Genomic DNA, 21,612 nt, shown 5'->3' with positions numbered 1-21,612 from the left:
CCTTGTAGGGCATGCAGTCTTGTCCTCATCTATTATTAATTTTGACAGTAGAAGCTTTGTGGTGCATGTTATGTCTTCACTCATAAATCAGCCTCTGTGTGGCTCTACCTCTGTCCAGATTTGATCTTTATCTCTTTTTACCCAAGGCCTGTAAAACACCTACAGAACTTTAGACCAGGAACCTGAGAGAAGTGGAAAATGTCATTTATTGCCAAGATAATACTATTGAAAAATGGATCCTTCTGGTTATCTAATACTATCATTAATGGAAAAGGAAAGGTCCTTGAAATTCTGAGAAACAAAAGTGCTAGACACAGCTGAAAGAGAATCCACATTGAAACATAAAAAAATCAAGTACTATTTAATTTTCAAATCATATTTCCTACAAATTAAACTAAGAGGTTTGTAATAGCAATAATTACCTATTCAGCATCCTTCATCAGTCTCTGAACTCATTTTCTTCAGTCATTACTTGAGTGAAAAAAAATCTTAAATGGGTCATTTATGCTCAAATTAATCTGTGGTTTTCCCGGAGTACCTTCTTTGTTCATCTCCAGCTTTAATTACTGAAAAACATTTTGTTTTATAGAAATCTGTGGCAAAATAGATGCATCCTTCATAGTCATCCTGTTTCAGGAAGTTCAGTGACTGCTATATTAGTGACATCACAGATGGTAAAGTGAATTTTAAGATCTATTTCACATGCAAAACCTGGCACACAACATGAGTGAATACTAATGTGTATAAGAGTTCTATGAAGGTTTTAGGGGACATAAATCATTCTCTAAGGCAGCAAAGATTCTCTCAACTGCTGATGCAATCTATTGGTAAGGCTGTATTTTGAAGGGAGAGTAGTGGTAGTCTGGGATCCATGAAGGCCAATCAACAAGAGGGTTTACTTGCCTGATTGATGTATAACTACAGTTTCCACTTACACAGAGGACAGTTCTGTGGTGTCAAACCTCATTCTGTAGCAGAAGCTACAACTTTGCAAAGTGGTATGACAATGGTTCCTCTTTCACAGTTTTTTTGTAATCACCAAGACTATTTTTTTTCTCAGAGTAATCTGATGTTATTTCTTTATGTCCAGTTTGTTATATCCTGTCAGAATGGTGATGTACATGTGCTTCTCAAAAATGTATTTGGTTAAACAAGTGAGCTGCAAAGAGCCTGCCTGCTAAAATTTAGGTGACCAAAAAAAAAATTCCCCTTTTATGAAAGAGGATGTATTCTCTTTATACAGGAAAGGAAGAAAAAAGAAGTATCGTTTTTTCAAAAAACCCAAATTGTTTGCATGTCACCTGTAATGTAAAAATGAGTTTTTCCAGTCTGAAAAATAATTTTCTGCTTTGAGCAAGGAAACAAAGGGATTTGCCCAGTACGCTTGCAATGCATTTTGAGTTAACCAATGCAACAGTAAAACAAGAATGTCCTTGTTGTATGACTAGTTGAAAAAACATCTAAGTGCTCTGATTGTTTATTGAATTTTAATACTTGAAGGATTGCTGCTTCTTTGATTTTTTGGCAGAAATAGCAACTGTGGTTAATGATCATCTGGGGTTTTATTTTTTTCTAATAAAATGTCATTTATCAGCAAAGAAGGAGAAAGGAATCTGAGAGTCATGCATACAGATGCATAAACTAAATACTGCTTCTTCTGCCAGATTGCTGCTTTTGCATGTATGTTAATGGAAAATGTTTCTTTAAAAATAAGAAAAGTCCAACAAGTCCAAATTTTAGATCTAGATGTGAATTAAAAGCTCTTAAATCTAGATTTTCTTCTTAGACCAAGTCCAATAGTATATACCTGAATCCTGTAGTACTCTAAAAACACACACATACATACATATGTGTGTGTGTGTGTGTATATAGAGAGAGAGAGAGAGAATAGTTTCTTCAAATCTATTTTTATGCCTAATTCCCTTCTATTTGTGACTGGACAGGTCTTGATGAGCAGCAGGAATCATAAACTTTAGATAGTAGGAAAATGCTGTCCAATTCTGACTGGAATAATTCAGGAGAACATTTAAGTAAGTCAGAAAGTTCTTAGATAGTTCAGGATAAGGTGGCAGTCAATCAGAAATTTTCTGCATAATTTTGGAAGCAGGTACTTCAATTAAAGCCTTGATTTTTTCACCTAGCTCTAGCCCTGCTGTACTCCTATGAATTTTTTCTGTGTCTAGCAGTTTCAATACAAACTCATGACCCAAACATCCATGGCTCTTCAGGAGTAGACACCTAATGTGTCAAAAATATGCACCAGATGAAATAATTGCTTCTAGTCTAGCTCTCTTTCACTGGAGTCATTACTGGTCATGACTTTTGACTTTGCTGGCAGCCCAGGTCTCAATTACTCAGTGAAAGGTGCAAGTACTCAGTGTACCTGAAAATGAAATCTCAGGATAGGGAAATCCAAAATCAGAGGCACCCTGAATAAAGTAGAACTCTTGAGTATTTGGCAGCACACAAAATGAATGAGATACCTTACAAAAATGACCAGTAGATCTAGATAGAACCTGTATCTGTGTCAGAAATGGGAATTCAGTGTGCAAACCAAATTGAGTTAAATAGTGTGTTTAACTCATTACATCAACTTTTATATCTCTCATAGTTACAGTGATTCAAGGAATATATTACAGGTTTCTTGAACAAATGGAGCCTGCCCACACTAAATGAGTCAGATAAAAATCAATTACATTGTGGATTCTTAACTGTGGAAATAATCAATGTCATCATCGTTCCCTTCCTAGCAACAAAATATTGGTCCTGGTCAACCAATCTTTTTAAGTTGGTTTGTGCAAAACATTTTTAGTATTTTTTAGGTTGTTTTGTGGGCCCTTTAAAAATAGAAAGCCATTTGGTATCAAGGCCAAATATTAACAGGACCTTTTTTTAAACACTGATAAGCACTCTTCAGTGTAGTAATTCATTTATGTTCATATAGAATGTCAAAGGAGCAGACCTTAAGTTTTATCATATTCTGTAACATTTTGGGCTCAGATTGTTCAATTTATTTATACTGGCATAGTGATCCTGAAGTCTTTTACTCTCAGCAATGGAACGGGAGATAGAGACAGAGTGGGCTAGTATGACATACTACTGTAAGTTTTCAATAATAATTTTTATCCATCAGCTGTTCTGGGGAGAAGAATAGGAGGGGTATCATACGCCAAACCTTCCAAAATGTTACATCTGCTAGGAATGCTGTCCTGTTATAGGGTTTATGGGAGCTGGAAGAAGAGATTAATAGAAAACAGACTTGATACATTGTATGCATTATTTATTTTCAGCATGTGTAAATCCATATTGTCTCTAAACAATACAATTATGTGATCTTTTTTGTATCATCACGTTTTATTAATTCCCATTATTTTCTCTGACTTATCCCTCAAGGACTCATATATATCAGCATGCACTGAAAACAGATGCTGATAATCCTGGGTGTGTTGTTTACACCTCCAACCTTCATTGGATTCCCTGAATTCCAGATGGCAGATAGTAGTTCTATTCTACGTATAAGATTAAAATGGTTTAGTTTCAAATCTGCGTATCTGTCTGTGCTTTGCAATTTTAATTCCCATGTCTAGACCAACCCTGTTCTGTCCTTTTCACCTTTTGTATTCTTCCTTTTTTGCAGTTTGTTGTCTTCTCGTCATTTGCTGAGAAGAGAAAAAGGCTTCCCTCCTTCAACCACTGCTTTGACTATTTTGCTCTTTATACGAATTGCTCGTCAGAGATAGTAAATTTTAGAATTACATGTTTTATTAGTACTTTATCTAGGTCTCTCAAAGTGCATACAATCATCCTTTAAATTGCAGTAAGAAATTCACTAAGTAGAGTGTCTGCTACTGGATTTTTCAGAACTTCCAAGTTGTTAAGAACTGTAAGGATTGGCAGCACGATCTAATGCGTACTAGAATAAGTCTTAGAAGATCTGGACTCCTCAGATCTGCACTATTCTAATCACAGTCATTACTAAGCTAAACCTTATATAAGCATTTGCTTTTCAATGCCTCCATTTCTCACTTTTTATCTATCTTATTTTCAATACACTGCATGCTCTTCCAGAATGGTATATTCTCCTCTGTATGTTCACACTAACTTTTTAAAATTAGTAAAATTATTCTCAATTTATACTCTATAAATAAGACTAGGCATGTGGTACTGTAAATTATTTATTCAGTGTCATTATATTCATGACACTTTGTATAACAAATCAAGTCCTGTGACAAAATTCTGCTGTTTTATCTAGGCCTCATCTGGAATAAGTCCATGAAAATCTATAATTAAACTAACATAGATCAGTAGTAACTTTAAACAATTTAGTCATAGTAAAATGAGTTTAGCTGTACAGCATTTGGTCCATGATCTTGGCTTCAAAAATGCATACTTCAAATTTGGCAGAGTAAAGGAAGCAGGAGAGAGCAGAAATCCCCCTCCTGCACACACACTCCCCATCCTCAGTTCTCACGTTTATATGCAAATGTTCCTTTACTTCTGCAGATGAAAACACTCTGCACTCAGCCTGCAAAATCACAAGAAAATGTGTTTAAATTACAAAATGGCAATTTCTTGTGGCACCCTCATTACAGTAGACAATACTCAAGCTGATGTAGTATCAGAGGATTCCATTTGAAGAGGAGGCAACATAGGCACACTGCATACTCGCCATACTCATCACCTAGAAAGAGATGAGCATCCTGAGGCTCATCCGTGACCCATCCTGCAGAGAGATCAAATACAGTGCTGACAACAGAATTTTGTAGAAGAGAGCCCCCTACACATGCCTAGAAAAAAGAGCTGTGAAATTACAGAGAGTTAGATAAATCTAGATCTTAGAATCCACATCTCTGCCAGGTCTGATTCAGTCTTTCAGATGTGCATAACTTGACTTAAGAAAAATGGTTGCCTTTAGCAACACATCCAGGTTAAGACAAAGGTAATTTGGTGCACTGATCACAAGCTCACATCCTTGTGCTACAAAACCACAGTATGCTGTCTTGCCAAAACAATAATGTTCTCCCTACACTTTTTGGCCTGATCTTGATGGTATTTCACTTGCAAAATTAATCCTGAGTTTAGCTGAAGTCATGCAGCAGTCATATATTCTGGTATATGACTGCTCAGCCCTATTAAGTAGATGAGAAGAAAATGGAAAAGAAACAGAAAAGGTCAAAAATCTCTTTGAATCATTCAGCCAATTGCTCTATTAGCATGAGCGGTTCCAGCATTAGACCATGATCACCTGTTCCTGTGATGGTGTTAGGATATTTAGATAGGCTGCACCTGAGAGTCAAAAATGCACTTCAGTATTTACTTGCTTAATGTACCAAATGCTGCCTCATAAAGAGGGGAATTGACAAAAACTACTTCATAAAAAAGACTTCCTCTAGCGCTTTCCATCTAGTGATCATCAAGCAGTTTACAAGCAGGAATGAAACTGTTTTCATTTGTGGATAATAATACCCCCATTTTACAGATGGAAAAATAATCCAGCCGTAGGAACGTGTTTTAGTTGACAACAGGAATCTTATCTAGTGCTTCAGTACAGATTTCACAAGATGAATAGAGGCACTCAGAACTCTGCATGTCACACAGTGCAGAATAATGGGGTCCTGGCTGTTCAACCGGGAAATCACCAACTGTATTATCCTTCCTGTATTGCTAGGTCAAAAAGGGACTCCAGTCCAGAAAAGATTAAGAAAACATTGCCTTCCAAGTGTTACCCATATATTTCAGTTACTACCTGACTGCGTAGCCTGGTGCTGAGAAAAATGGAAGCCGTGTGGGCCATGGTAGCTACCCACAGCCATGGGCAAGGCCCCTGGGCAATGCAGGGCCAGGCCAGAGGCGCCTGGCCTGGGGTCAGTGAGAGCAGGCGGCGGAGGCAGAGAGACACTGTGCCTTCGCTTTTTTCATGTAACTTTTTTTTTTCCTTTTTCAAAGAACAGTTGGTGGTGATGTCTGACTTTGTGAGTGAGTGCAATTAACACCAAGAGGCAATGTGACCTGGAAAACATTCCTTCAAGGTACAGAAGAAGACTGGCAATGCTTTTAGATTACCTCGGTTTACTTCAGTTCGCAGGTTAGGAAAAAGTTGAAAATGAAGGAAATCTATTACATTTTTGTTATTATTCATTTAAAAGCCAGCGCATCTTTGGGGCAGGTTCCACTCCCAGAGGCTGCGCGCCCACTCGCAGACACCGCAGGCCAGCCCACCCCTGGCCGCCATGTCGCTGCACCGCCTCCCGCCCCAACCAGCCCCCACCGCCTACGGAACATGGCGGCTCCGCGGAGCCACCCCGCAGCACCCTCCCCTCCTTCCCGGGGCCGTGCCCCTCCTCGCTGCCAGGGGAGCCTCTCCCTCCGTAGCCGCCCGACCACACTCCCTGCCAACCGCCTTGCCCACGCTGACGTTCCTCTGCGACGCCAGCGCGGCCCGCAACCGGGCCTCCGGCGGGCCTTCTCCCGCCCGCGCGCAGGCACCGCCCCCGGTGGAGGCGGTCCCGCCCCCTCGCCGGCCCAGGGCCAGGCGGCGGCTCTCAGCAGCGGCCGCACGGCGGGCGGGAGCTATGGCGGCGGAGGGGGACGCGTTTCTGAGAGCCCGGGGCAGAACTCTGACCGCCTTCCGCCAAGGTACGCGCCGCGGGGCCCGCGCCGAGGCGGGAGCGCCGGGCGGAACCTCGGCATAGGGCTGCGGGTTCCGGCGGGCTCTCTTCCCCGCCGCGCAACCGGGAGTGGCGTGCGGAGGGGAGGCCCGGGGCTTTCCCGGGCGGCAGCGGGAGGAGCGCTTGCTGCCGGGGGAGGAGGGGGGAGAGGTAGGGCAGGCGCGCGGAGGGACTGGAACAGGGCCCTGGGCCGTCTGCCGGCGCCAGGAAGCCCGTGATAGGGAGCCCTCTGCTCGGGGGAGCAGACGGCGCTCGGCGTGCTGCTGCCGGGCGGCGGGGGCTCGGCGGAACGTGGAGCTGTGGCAGGCCGCTGCCCCGCTGCTGTGCTGGGGCGCGTCCGAAGCCTCCGAAGTTTGTTACCACGTTAACTGGAGAGCAGAGGCGCGTTGAAGCGTTTGCTCCCGCGGTCGTGCCCGCCGCCCGTCCGCAGCGCGGGTGGCTCCGGCTCCCGTGAAGATGCCAGCAGTGTCCAACACGAGATTGGTTTTAAAATGCTTGTCAGTGCTGCTAAACCTGAACTCCGTAGCTTCTGAAACTATTGGTGCTACCGCTATGCTATCATGTGTTTGTTATTATGGGGTGACCTAACAGGTTATAGGGAGCTCATTGTTTATGTTACTTAAACGAAAGGCAGGTGTACCATAACGGATGCAAATAGACAAGATCCTAGTTTCTTCAAGGTGCTTCAGCCACTCTCTGGGTGGAGGTCAGCAGCTAGTTCCTCCCCTGGCGCTTCCACGCTGTGCAGAGACAGCACTGTTAACCCCCTCGGCTGGCAGTGCCTGAGTGTAAGTCCGCTCCATAGGAGACATGCTTCTAGACTTACCTCCTCCCGGGTGAATAAGGTAACGAGGCCACTGCCAAGCCAACGATGGTAGCCACCTGCTGACTGATGGTTCTTGTCTCGTGACTGGACCAACAGAGGAGTATGTTGAACATCTATGTGTATCTCACCTGTTTGTAAAATTCTCCCAAGGATGGAGGTTCTGCAGTGTGCCTAGGTTGTTCAGGTGCATAACTAGCTCTGTTAAGAAATATTTTCCCATTGCCACACGCGGAAGGTATTTTATTTCCTTGTCTTTGTTTATAAATTACAAATTGTATTGGTTTGGTGAGGTGGGCAAGGCTATTCAGTCCCAACAATTTTGTGGTATTTTCTTGGGTTTCATGGGAAATATTTGGCTTTGCTTGTTGCCAAATAAAGAAAAATCACCAACTCTGAGCATGTGAAATATATGTATAGTCATTCTGGCAACCTATTAATTGCAGATGGTGTGGTTGGTTTGGAACAGAATGCCTAGCATTTGTTGAGGGGACAGATGGCAGACAAGCTATCTAGTTACATCAACTGTATAGTGAAATTGTAACAAAAGGAGTGTTCAATGGCAGTGTAAAAATTTCTGAACAAAAGCTTTATCTAAGTACTTATGGAAAATTGCCTTAAACATGGAAGAAAAAATGTGGTTTGGGTATCTGTTTTCCAGGTGTGTTTCTTTCTCCTGAAGTGTCCTTGTTTGGTATTCTTTAAATATTAAGACTTTTCTTACCGACTGGTTGTTTTTAATCTTGTTCAGGACTTTTTAGGCTATCATAGTCCAGCTACCATCTTCGAGTACAATGTTTCTTTGTCAATAATTTACTTAGCTCTTTCTTAAAAGGCTAAAGTTCAACACAGCCTTTTAATAACTAAATGATTGGAAAAAAACCAGAACCAAGGGCTGATAAAACTGAGGCAAAGTTTCTTGTGGTTTAAGATGAAAATCAGTTATTTGTGTTTTGTTGTTTTCCTCAGTCTTTAGTTTTTATTCCTTCTGTTAAACAGGTAGCTACACAAAACATTTACGACCACTGCTATGGCTTGGCACACTGTTTCCTTTTAAAACTTGAGAGTCACCATTGAGAGCTAAATTTCCTTTTTTTCTTACTATCCTTTCTGCAAAATGACTCTTCCACACCCTGTCCCGTAATAGTAATTTGTTCAGTCTGCTTTCACATAATGTGGAGGTTATACCTGTAACCTGCTCTAATCTACTCTTGATATGTGACATGTGTGACTCAGAAGCTCAAGGTTAGGGATCTAAATTATCCATGTAATCAATGGAATGTAATAGCAAACAGTGCATAAATACTCTACTTTATTGGCAAGAGACCTCTGTATGCTTTGGCTTTACTTTTTTAATAAATTCTCTGGCTTTTCTACCCATGTGAAATTATGCTTCAGATGTCTACTACTTTTATTAGTATTTTAGTGAAGAAACAGGACCATATGTTTGGGTAAATTCTGTCTTTACCACTTCTCCCCAAAAGTTGTTGGTTTGTTTGATTTGGTGGGGGTTTTTTTTTGTCTCAAGTATGCCAGTAGCATGCTATGCAAAGAATTTCTGTGAAAGTAGGTAGAGCACTTTTTTCAAGTAACTAAACAAGTGATAGTACCATCAGCTTACCTGGTTGAGAAGTGTCTGTTTTGAACCTGTCTTTTGCTAGTTCAGCCAATGGTTCCAAAACCTTTATCTGGAAGAGGCGGATAACCAGCATTGCATACTCACGTTCTCAGTTCCACATGTGATTTTATGGTCCTCTGTCATGCCTCCCTCACCAATCTTTTGCAAACTCTTTAAGTTTATTCAGTTGCTTCTCATATTTTTTATTTTGCTCTGTTCTCTATTCCTTTCCTATCTCTGCTTTTTTGCCATTACTGAATGTTGAGGTGACTTTTCATTGTAGCACTTGCTAGAACTATTGTTGTTTATATGAAGTTGGTGGTGTTTTTTCCATGTGCACTATCCTGCACTTTTCTGCATTGAAGTTCATCTGCTTTCTTGAACAGTCACTGCGTAATGAAGTCATTCCCCAGTTCTTCATGACCAGGCCTTATTCTCATACTGCCAAATGGCTTAGTTTTAGCAAATTTCACTTCCTCGCTATTCAGTTGCTGTTACAGATCGTTTTGAATTTGTTGAACAGTAATAGGTCCCAGTACAGATTCAGGTGGGATCTGTGTGTCTGTCCATTTCTTTTTTTTTCTTAACAGTTTTTTATGCATGCAAGGACTTTCTTTTGTATTTCAGGACAGCTTGGCTTCCTTAAGAGTCTTTGGTGAGCAACTGTCAGATACCTCTTGGAGACGGTATCAAGTGGATTTCCCTTGTCCATGTAAAAGCTGTCGATTACTCTTTCTGAAGAATCAGTAAGTGCAGTAGTTATTGTCTTTGTTACAGTTTCCATTAACTTGCCTGTACATATGCCAGTTTTGCAGTCAGTACTTACCAGATTGCTCAGGAAACCCTTTTAAATGTAGATGTGATACTGGCCATCTTCCTGCTCCTCTGGTGCAAAGGTAGTTTTAAGCAAGAGGTAACTCCCCAGGGGTTACCTGTTTTTTATTTTTGAGTTCTTCTGTGGATGCCACCTAATCCGAGTGGTTTGTTATTGTTCATGTCTATTTGTTGAATCATCTACTGGTATTTTGATTTGAGACAGATCTGATGCACTGTCTGTAAGGAAGAATTCTGGCATTAGATCTTCACAAGTTCCTTCACAATAAACATGGATACAAAAATTGACATTGTTTTTCTGCTCTGCCTTTATCTTTAGGTGCCTCTTGCATGTTTGGAACATCTGTTAACCTTAGTGAGTGTCTGGCAGGTTACCTGCTCCTAATTCCTCTAAAAAGGGCTTTGTTAGTTTTCAGATTTATGCTCTGTCCAGTTGTTCTTCGCTTTTTTTTTTTAGCTTGACTTCTTGGACTTTTGTATCTAACCTTCCAGTGTATAAAATCTTTCCTGTTTTCTTTATTTGGATGCTTTAGCTTTTTGAAGGATGCTGTCCTGCTCTTACTAGCATCCTTATGGCTGCTGTTTATGTTGTTTAGTCAGTCTGGATTCTTTTTGGTCTTTCTGAAGTTCTTAGTAAATGCTGTGCATATGGTCTGAGCCTCTGGGATAGTGTCTTTGAATAGCTTCCATGCTGCCTTCAAGGATTTTTGCACTTTTTAAAAGCATCGTAATTACATATAATTTGCCTTCCTTTGAAATTAAGTACAACCGCAGTTGATTTCTTATTTTTTCTTGCTTTCAGATGAGTGTTGGATCTTGGCACGTTACAATTACTGTTCTAGGCTCTTCAACAGTAATATTTTTGAGCACTGATCAGAACTGCTTCCCAGCTAGCATAATCCATTCCCAATACTGTCTCCAACTCTCATATGAATTAGGCAAGTTTTTACGTGGGTTTTGAGCAACTTTCTGTGACTTCACCTTGTCATTATGCAAGCCACCCCCCTTCACACCTACAGTCTTGGGCTGTAAAGTTTCTGTAATGAGTTTACATGTTAAATTTGGGGGTGGGCATAAAGGCATGACTAGAGTTTTGCATTCTGTAGCCCTCAGTACAAATAAACTGTATCTGAGGGGGCATTTCCTACCTTGATAGTTACCTAAGAAGTTTAAAAGTATATCTTTTAAAAATAGCAGCACTGCCTAATTTATTTGAGAAACTGTATTCTGTCAGTTAGTGTTTCTACTGACATTATCTCTGTCGTTTAGGCTCACTATACATCATTTCTACAGTAATTACTCTTTTAAAGGGTTTTATTTTCTCTCTGAAAAATGTATTTGATACCTATTTTGAAGGGTTTTTTCCCTGATGCATAACATTGTGCCGTCCATAATAGGTTGCCTTGGTCATTCAGCAGAACCCTCAATAGTCAGATCTTTGGAAGGAAAATATAGCCGAAAGGAATGCATATTTCATTAGATTGAAATCTTTTGTATTTGGACATACAGACAATACAACAATGATGGTGTTTTTGAAGCCGTAATTATTGATAATGTTTTAATATTAAACAAGGAATTATTAAGGATTTAGTGGAAGTGCTTTATTGTTTTTCAAGCTATTCCAGGACTGAGAGGAATGAAAACATTTCTTTAAAGGTAAACTGCAAAACAATTGCAAGGACAAAGTTTTTGCTTTTTGTATTGTTTATGATGTATAAATACTGCCTTCACTTAAAAGATTCCATTTTCCTTCCTGCCTATAGCTTCTTTAGAAAACCAAGGTTGTGCTTCTTGTCCAGTTTTACCTAGAGAAAGAGTCACAGGCACACTTTGTAGGCAGAGACAGCTCAGGGCAGGGAACCATGTACCTATTTCTGCTGTTTTGTGATCTTTCAGAGAAGTTAAATTAATTCCGCTGGCACATGCAACATGAGAATGAGGGAATTTTCGTATTTATTACTGCCCATGGTATACCGAGCAAGCACTAGGCGTGTGTCCACATCCATTCTCCTCTGATACGATAGTGTCTGTAGATAGACTATGGACAGGAGTAACTTTTCGTAACTAATTTGTTTCCATGAAATGCCGTAGGGTGTAGAGGAGGAAGAAAACCAAGGTACTGTTGAAACCAACCAATGTACTTTTAAAAAAATCCCACCAGGGAAATACTGGAAATCCTACCAGTACTATGTGGCTGTCAGAGGCCAGCTTGCAGTGGTTTATATGAGCAATCTCTATATATGTGTGTTTGTGATCCTTGGAGAGGGGAGAAGAAAAGGGAGGAGAAATTGAGAAAAGCAAAAGGGGAAGAAATAAAGGCACAGCAAGATATTAGCTATTGTCCTCTAGAAATGGTGAGGTTCGGCTTAAATCCCACCTAGGTCCTTGAAGTGTCTTTTTGTGTGTGATCACAATACGTGGCTCGCGTTTTCTCTTGTGAATTGCTGCTGACTACTTTGGCCCTTCACATAATTAATCCTTAGATAAAATTAGAAGCTGGCACCATTTTTCAGCCTATGCTACTAAAAATACATTACATTGATCCTTTCTCTGTACTTTGGCATGCATGGGAGTAGAAAAAGAGTGGGAAGCTATTGAAACTGAGGCATAACAATGTGTTCTGCAGTTGGACTTCTTTCATGTTGATCAGCTGTGCAGCTCTTAAGGAGGCCTGGGAACAAAACAGATTTGGAATAGGAGTTTTGTGTGGCTGAATGTGTAAGAGCAGCTCCACAGACATTATTTGTCCTTCAGAAATGGAAACCGTATATACATCAGTTATCTGAGAAATCTGCTGACTTTTGTCTGGCATTTGCGTTTTCTTATTGCTGTGGTAAATTCACGAAGTTGCAAACAGCCTCTATGCTCATAGGGATGAAGAGCCAATTTGCAGGTGTTCTCAGCTCTGCTCAATTTTGCAATGCAAGGGAGAAGGCAGAAAAAATTGTTTATTAATTGAATACTAATCTTCTGTTGCTTTACCTAGCATGCACTTTGTCTAACACAAATACATAGTTTATCTAAAGGCTTGAAAATTGAAACTCCTAGTGAGAAGGATGCCTTTGATGTCATTCCCACAAAGGTCCTTGCTTGCTACATTTGAAGGGAAGATAGCAACTTTACATGCTATTTAATTGAAACCGTATGGAGTAACATCTAGGACCTGGATCATGACTAGATGATCACTGCAAAAACAGCTGTTCCCCCTCCCACCACTTGTGCCCAATGCTGTTTGTTACTAACCCTCTGTCAGACTTTGGCATTCCCCTAGCATAGCAACAGAATGATTTGTCTGAGCACTCTTGTGATTCAGTGCAAAGTCCAAAAAAAATGGTTCAAACAGTTTTTTGTGGTGCCTGACTTACTGCTTAAGCCGACGAGGTTCATTTGCACGGCCTACAGTACCTGTTCTGCTTGAGGGTGCTAACTAGCAGCTGGTGAGGGAGAGAAGTAGGGTACAGAAGTTTTTTTTAATAATTATCTGAACACAATCCATTGATAAATCATTTAATTGTTAGGCAAAAGACTTCTGGATCCATCTATGGTAGTGGAAGATGCTTTTACTTTCTGTTTCTCATTGCTGCCCTCTTACCATATTGGTCTGTTGAAAGAGCACTCGTGCAGGTGTGCTCCTGGAGTTTTAAGCAAAATTAGCCAAATTGCACTAGTTGCAGCACTTTAAACTTTAGCTGGACTGATGTGCCTTGCATAGATAAGGAAAAACTTGCATGAACTCCTCTGCGGACAGACCAGTGAGGGCAATTAAGAGTTACTTCCTGGATGAGCTGAATTCAGAACAGGCTTAAGAGTTGGTGCAGGTGCAAGTTTGCACCAGTGGTGTTGTACCAATACAACTCTCTTCATGATATTCTGCTTTTATTTGTAGTACTTTATAGTAATTGAAACACATTACTGATAAACAAAAACTTAAGTTGTAAGTTTAAACTGAGTGTCCATATATTATTTTGTTCCTATATATTCTTTTGTTTCGTGGGGAACAAAATCAGTAAGTACTAAACTAAATCAGTAAGTACCACTTGATAAGTAATAAGCTAATGGAATTTGGTTTAAGTACTAGGTTTATTTGGTTTTAAATAGGGTTTCTAGTTGGAGTGATTAAATAACAAGACAAAGGTAGAAAATATTTATTCAACCTTACAGTTATTTTTTGTAACTATTTGATAAGTTATCAAATACCACAAAAATAGCTGTTGACTGAATTATTTGACTAAGACCAGTTAATTAAACTAACATTTTAAGTAAATGTTATTTATATAGCCCTGATTCCTGGATCTTTTCTGTTGTCCCTGCTTCGCTTTCTTCATTTTATCTTTTTCTTTCCTACAGGGGAATATAGCGTATACCTCTGCATCATTTTCAGTTCCTTTCTCTTTTTACCTCCTATCTCTTTCCTTTTCTCCCCACTCTTCTTCACCTCCACCCCTGCATCTTCTGTTTCTCCTTTCTTCTGCCACTTCTTGATTCTGTCTGTGTACTGAACTTCTCTTTTCAAATTCATCTTATCAGTGTCTCTCTCTCTGCCTCACATGACCATCACTCACCCACTCAAACCAGAGCATCTGTGCACAGTCTTGGAAACATTCAGGTACTTAAAACCTAGAGAGCTACTGTATTGGCATGAATATAAGGCAGAAAAAAAAAATATCCATGAAGCACATATTAGAATAGCTCCTGGTCTGGCATTGCAACCTGTTTTGCATCAGCTCTGCATGCTCCCTGACAGTGCATTGTCTGCTTGCCAGACTTCTCTCTGTTCAAGCATTATATATGAAGCTTCTTGTTACCTGGGACCTGGTCCAGTCCTGCTGCCTGTGCCAGCCAGCCTGCCTGACAGCTACCTGGCCTGCTGCAGGTGCTCCAGCTGCCTTTGGCCACCGGACACCATCCCTGGGGCTCTGGAAAGGGAAACACAGTATGTCCATAATTGAAACACAGTCTTTTAAAACAAAGACTACCTGTCTTTTCTAAGTAGTTCCTGTAAAAATAAACTGATAAATGTCTCTATATTTTACTTAGGCTACTATGGTAAAAATTACTGGCTTCAGATTAATCAATACAAAACAAGTAGATTTTGCTCAGTATTGATTATCCATACTGTGTACCGAGTTGCTGGAAAAGAGACAGGTGTTAAAAATCCTACCATGTTGTTCAAAGATTTGAGCTTTTTTGCCATTTAATGAGTTTGAGGATTGTGCCACTCCTCCAAATCAAATTCCTGTTTCAGACTTCCCCTTTTTTCAGTTTTATTTTGTGTAGGTCATAAAGGATTTCTGATGCATGCTTCCTTAACTGATTTTTTTCTATAGCTTTCCACTTACAAAAACTGTAAGTTGATTTCTCTGCACAAACAATGCCTTTGATGCAGTGTGTAAGCTGTTTTTTTATGGCACTCATATTTTGCCATGCAAGACATAAAATAAAAACCTAAATTACTTTGTGTCATTGAGCTGGTTCCATAAGGCTTCTATTGCAAACTCATGGACAGATGGATCATTTCACTTCTCTGAATAAGTTATGTAATTGGAAAAGTTAATTTCATTTCAGAATTAAAAGCTAATGAATGGCTAAAAGTTTCTATCTATAAAATACGTCGTTATTATTTAGAATAAGGCAGTGCTGGTATGAATTAACAGACCATGTTAATAGATTATAAATAATTTTGTTTAGAAATTAAATGTTACTTTAACTAAAATGTAGAAGCTTGCATTTGGCAAAATGATCTGATGCCATAGCAACAGATGACAATTACAAACAGCTTCCGGGAGTTGCTAACCCCAGCCTATCCATATCTGTGGTGCAAGAGATGAATTCTGACCTGTTTTCTAACCTTCCTTGAAAGAAACATACCCCCATTCTTGCAAAATAAGAGGCTCCAGTTCTAGATCACTTGAAGGAAAACCAAAAGTAAATCCATGCGGCGGACATGCTACTTGCTTATGTACTGTTATTGGAAGATTAGTTTTGCCTCAAACTGTATTTCAGATCAGACTGACATAATATGGGAGTATATTTATGGATTATATTTTAATTTGAAATAATTTGCTGTATCATTTTTTTAGATTCGACTATAGATTGATGTAGTCAGTGAGTTTTTAACAGTTTAAATGCTGTTTAAAAAAAACCCAGTAACACTAAATGTATTAAGCCAAATACAGCTGTCAAAACTGAAATATTCAGGTTGCAAATGAATGCATTTAGACAGCTGGGGAAACCACAGGGTATTTGTGTTTGTACTTTAATTCCAACTTGAGACATAAGTCTAGGAAACAGGATGCCCATTTTTGTTTTTCATTTGTAGCCAACTGTTGCTTTATTTGCCTGGTGTCGAGATTTTTTTTTTCTTTATGTGCTTGTAGTCTTATGTGTCACGCTTCTTTTGTAGTACTTGTTATTATAGTATCAGAGAAACAAGTATACAAGAAAATTGTAGCAGTACAAATTCTGTTGTACCCTCCGTCTGGACTGACTCTACCAATGGAAATTTGTTTCTGAGTTCTCACCTTTTTATCATAGGTCTCGGGAGCTATTGTGACAGTTCTAAATTAGTTTTCATTGTTGCTGCTAATTGTGATGTTGCTGGATTTTGTGTTTGCTGACCTTGGTCCTGTTGAGTGATTTCAGTTCTAACTCCAAAGAATGTGCTATATCCAACTTCTCTCTAAAAGTATAAGAACAAAAAGCATTTAACTCCTTAATAATTTAAAGTCTACTGGAACCATAAAATGTGAAATGTGTTGTGTACGTTTTAACTTGTTAATTAAAGAAGCAATAATTGGAGTCTTAACTGAAATCTAATGTTACACACTTGTGCTATGTTGTAGTCTCGTAATTTCCAGCACTATTTGCTGAATTCTTCACATACTTTCCCTCTAATCAGTCTGTAATTACCATGTGGTATAATTAGATTAATATACTTTCATTTATTGCAGCTACTCATTAGAGGAAAATTTTGTACTTCTGCCTTTGTATTTGTCCTATATGAATGACTACAGAAATCTGTACTTTCATTAAAGTGGCCTCAACTTACTTAGGTGAAAAGCAATCAATTTAATGATGCATGGAAATTTTCATTTTCTTTATAAGTTTCTCTAGTGCTTAACTTTTTTTCTTTTCTCTTTTTTTTTTCTTCTTAGATGATGAGTACCAATGGAAGGGGCCCTTCTACTTCATCCAAGGAGCAGATCCTCAGTTTGGACTGATGAAAGCTTGGGCAGTTGGAGACACTAGCAACGGAGATGATGAATGGGGAGAAGAAATCAAATTAGCAGAGCAAGCAGTGCAGGCCATTAACAAACTAAAACCTAAACCCAAGTTCTTCGTGTTGTGCGGAGACCTTATCCATGGAATGCCAGGTAAGGCAATTAAAAGCGTAGAATGGGGATCATAACTCCATTTTCTTTATGTTTCAGATTGGCAACAAGGCTAATTTCATTTTCTTGACTTCACAATATTCTTTCATAGCATTTGGTATGCTACTGTTTTGGTGTTTGGGAAAAAAAGTGTGCTTTGTAGATGATTCTCAAGACGTTATTCTGATTTCTTCATCTGACTTCCTGTATCATTCATTTTTAGGGGTGTACTTTTGTTAGTTGCTTTCTTTTCAGTGGGCCTGAGGAAATTTTCTTTGAAATAAAAGTCCTAAGAACACACATTAAAATTCTTTCTTCTAAACAAATTGCTTTGAGAAGACAAATAGGGACTCTAGCCATTGGAAAAACAATGCCAAGAAAAGAACAAAAAATAGCTATGGCTTTTTGAGTACCTAAAGCGGACGAAGCTCAGAGAATTCTCTGGCTTTCTAGTGCTTAATAAGTTCAACTGCTTCAATATTTAAATTCTTAAAATGTTAAGTCAGCAAATTCAAGTTTTAGCATTCTGTCCTGTTGCTGTGTGTTTCTGTGTACAGTCAGAGAACAACAGACCATCTAGAAAAGTGGGTTACAAAGTTTGACAGTTATAACTTTAAAACAGACTGGTAATATTTTCTATTTTAAGAAGATAATACTCTTCTCAGAAGTGGAAGACAAAGTGATGTTACCAGTTGACAAGTGGTCTGAAAAGCAGATCTAAGCACAGTGTCTCACATTTCTTAGCCTTGATAAGAAGCAGAGCTGCAGACAGCCTTAGCTATGTAGCTGACAGCACAACAATCCACCAAGCTTGCAAATACAGAATCCTGTGTGCTTTATGCTACGCTCTGCTTTGCACTCCACTTGCACCTGAGGTGGTGCTTCCCAGCTCTTGTTTGCACAGGAAGGTTTTGAGCATATTAGAGACCTTTCACTAATTCCTTCAGTGTCCTGCAAAGTGGATTTTAAAACCTTAGCTGTCAAATTGATTGACATTACTTATAGGCTACAGACTTTCTTTTGCCCAGAACACGATTTTAGTGATAGAGTGGGAAAGTGTAAAAACCAACAGATTTAAGCTTGATCAAATCTACTGTGTAACACCTCAGTAGCTTGATCGTAAAGTCTGCCATTATGCAGTTGTTTTATTGGTTTATGTTCTTCCATTAATTTTGGAAGTACAGGTTTAACCCAGAATCATAAAATAATCTCTTCCTAAGAATTATCTGGCCTTCCTATAGCACAGTTTTAGTAACTACTTCAATTAGAACTTTTAATTTGTGTAAGTGTTCCAAATATGTTCTCTTCAGTATCCCTTGTAAGAGGAAGAAAATTCAGGATAAATAATAGGTGTTCTACATCCTACTGAAAAGGATCTTTCACTCACAAATCTAAATAATCCAGAAAGCTAAGTTAATTTAATTTTACCTGGATATTTCTCAAAGACTCATAAAACAATGCAAAGTTCTGAGTACTTTTGTCTATATTGACTTTAAACAACATTATTCTAAGGCTTTTCTGTTGATAGAGAGTAAGTGCGAACTACAGAGAGCCAGCAGTCTTCTGACTTCCACTAGGTACTGAATGGCTAGATACAATAAATAAGTCTTGCTTGTGGCAGTTTTTATGGGTTTTTTTGAGTAATGGATCTCTGTAGTCGTTATTGTCCCTTTTACCACTGTATGTCTCAGACTTCGGTAATATTTTAAACACAAACCTGTCAGGGTTTTGCAAAACATTATCATATATTCATTTTGCTAACAAACATGTAAAAGAAACTGAACAGATTATACCACTGAGATCACTTACATTGTGTGATGTATGTGCTGTGCATTGTATAAATATCTGAAGCTGCCTAGTGCAATTTCCAAGAAAGTGCAAGAAAGAGCAGTTCATTACTCAATGATCTTAAAGGTCTTTTCTAGCCTAAATGATTCTGTGATTCCCTCACTTGAGCCACCATATTTTAATTCATCTAATAATTTCTTGTTGATTGAAATTATGTTAATACTTTGCAAGCCTGTGTTATCATGTAGTTATATAAAGTAGTTAAGGAAATGTACTACCAAAAGGAATTTTAGAATATTCAACTGGAACAACTACTTATTTCATTACTGCCTTTGTATTTATACAAATGGCTTGCTGTGCAGTAAGTTGGTAAACATGTAAGTACAATTTAACAATTAAATTGTACATATAAGTACAATTTTACAGTCAGCCATTTGTCTTTCTGTCTAAACTGATAAGAGAGATAAAAGTGAATTGCTCTACGGTGCAGATACCTGTGGATTAACACTCTTTGACTAGTTGCCTAGAAGGGCAGGGTGATGTGTGATACAGCAAGGAAGACAGAAACGCAGAGTCAGGAAAATACTTCATAGAAGATAAATCTAAATCTGTGTGTTTAAAAGAACTTGAAACAATATTTTAGTTTAAACTGTATGAATATGTATTTTGGAAGTGAAATAATAGGTTTTTCAAAGGATTTTTTCCTACCTTTTCCTCTCACTTAGCTTCTGGAATAGAAACTCCTTCAAAACACAAAAAGAGTTAAAGAAAAGATACTTTAAAGCAAGACAACTCACATCCTGTTTTAAAAATGTCTTATGAAGATACTTATTGACAATTTCTTTTGTTTGGCTTGTTAATAGCTGTTACTGTATGAGACATTGCAAGACATTGGCATTAAGAAGCCAAGATGTTGGCCTTATAAAAACTTGTTTGCTGCATATTCTTTTATTAAAATAGAAATCCTCTGATGTTAGAAATGAAAACTTTCCACATTCCTTGCAGTAAAAGTTTTTGGAAAACTTGGAAGTACTGCAGACACATTCTCAAGCTTTCTGCCACGTTTTATGCTAAACTCTAGGGACTGAGGTGACTTCCTTCTTGCGGAGGAATGAATTCTTAAATTTACTCTCTTACACGGGTATGTGTTTGAACCGCTAGTGTATTTCTGCACCAGTTATGACTCAGATAAAAAGCAGGAGCCACTATATTCCACTGTCATATGGCACAAGCCTCTTTCCACTAATTCCAGTACTAATACTGTGCTTGAGATTTCATAATTCTTTACATAATCCATTTAGACAATTCTAACTTAAAGTGAAGACACAATGAGATAAAAAGCTGTCGGCAACTGATTAAACTCTTAAAAAAATTTTAGAAAGAGTTCAATTTCGAAATTATAAAAGTAATATTGAAATTTGCCAGCACTTTCACTATTTGTTACAACAAAAATCTGAAACTGTAAGAAGTCTCTTGGCAATACTATATTAATGAAAAAGAGCAAACAGAGAATCTAAGAATTTTTATAGCAAATAGCTTTGCAGATAATTTGAACATATGATTGTTTGCAGAATTAAAGACGAGTAGTAATATTTCTTTTCCTGGAGTAATTTAAGTATTTTCACTGTTCTAGCCAAGGATGTTTAGACCTACGTAATGCATGTCTATAGTAGAACAGTACTGCAATCATTTTGTACTTCTCCACTGAGGAGTCTCTCCAAGAATAATTGCTGTGTCGATTCCTTTATCATGTTAGTTCAATACAATGAAGGATTAAAAATTCATATTTTCAATAAGCAAAAATCAGAAATGACATGAGATGACATTGATTTAAGTTTAACAATTGTGAATTTGGCTTGTATCTTATTTAATGTCTCAAATTGCCTTTTAAATCAGTTGTGTATATCACCTATATTAAAACTGAAAACATCAGCGTTAATGAAAGTGTATCACAGTTACTGTTGCAGCATGGTTATTGAAGAAGGCTATGATCAACTGAAGTTCAGCTACATTTTATGATCCATTGGCTAATGTGTGTCAAGTTCTTTGGATTATACTGCTTTATAATCAATGCCTGTCAATAAAAAGGCGGGGGGAGAAAAAGCCCCAGATCTTCCTCTCTTCTCTTAATACATTTTATCATGGAGTACTAAGTGTAAAGTTATGACGACTGTTTTAAAGCATGCACTGTAGCCGTTTAGCTGAAGCAATGTTGAAGCCTTTTGCAAAGGAAATCCAAGAAATCTCAGAATTCCAGCAGCTAGAAGTGATGAACAGAATCCTGATCAGCTGGGAAGCAATCAGGCACAGCACTTGGAATCCATTACAGATGTCATTAGAGCAACGAAGTAATCAGTGCCAGTATCTTGGTATTTAGCTGCTGATTAAAAGTAGTTTGTACTCTGAATATTATTTTCAGAAGTTTTTCTTGATTACATAATCAAGAATAGGATATCTATTCCTGGTAACGCTAATATTGTGGTACATAAGAATTTTAAGCAATACCTTATA

The 21,612-nt window shown here is 38.6% G+C and overlaps 1 protein-coding gene across 2 annotated transcripts in view; it reads left to right on the top strand.

Moving 5' to 3' along the window:
* The first annotated feature begins 6,566 nt into the window (after window positions 1-6,566).
* CPPED1 (calcineurin like phosphoesterase domain containing 1) overlaps window positions 6,567-21,612 on the top strand; it is a 52,307-nt gene continuing 37,261 nt past the window's right edge. The window contains exons 1-3 of one of the 2 annotated variants that reach the window (XM_050905782.1): window positions 6,590-6,636; window positions 9,737-9,855; window positions 17,098-17,316. In XM_050905782.1, coding sequence (XP_050761739.1) covers window positions 17,163-17,316 — 154 coding nt within the window. In that variant the 5' untranslated portion in view covers window positions 6,590-6,636; window positions 9,737-9,855; window positions 17,098-17,162. Of the gene's footprint in view, window positions 6,637-9,736; window positions 9,856-17,097; window positions 17,317-21,612 lie in introns of both variants that reach the window. The other variant, XM_050905781.1, reaches the window with a different exon arrangement.

This window comes from Gymnogyps californianus, chromosome 15 (assembly GCF_018139145.2).
Source record: "Gymnogyps californianus isolate 813 chromosome 15, ASM1813914v2, whole genome shotgun sequence".
NCBI lineage: Eukaryota > Metazoa > Chordata > Aves > Accipitriformes > Cathartidae > Gymnogyps > Gymnogyps californianus.
The sequence above is the reverse complement of the archived record's forward strand: the minus strand, read 5'-3'. Positions and strand labels throughout refer to the sequence as shown.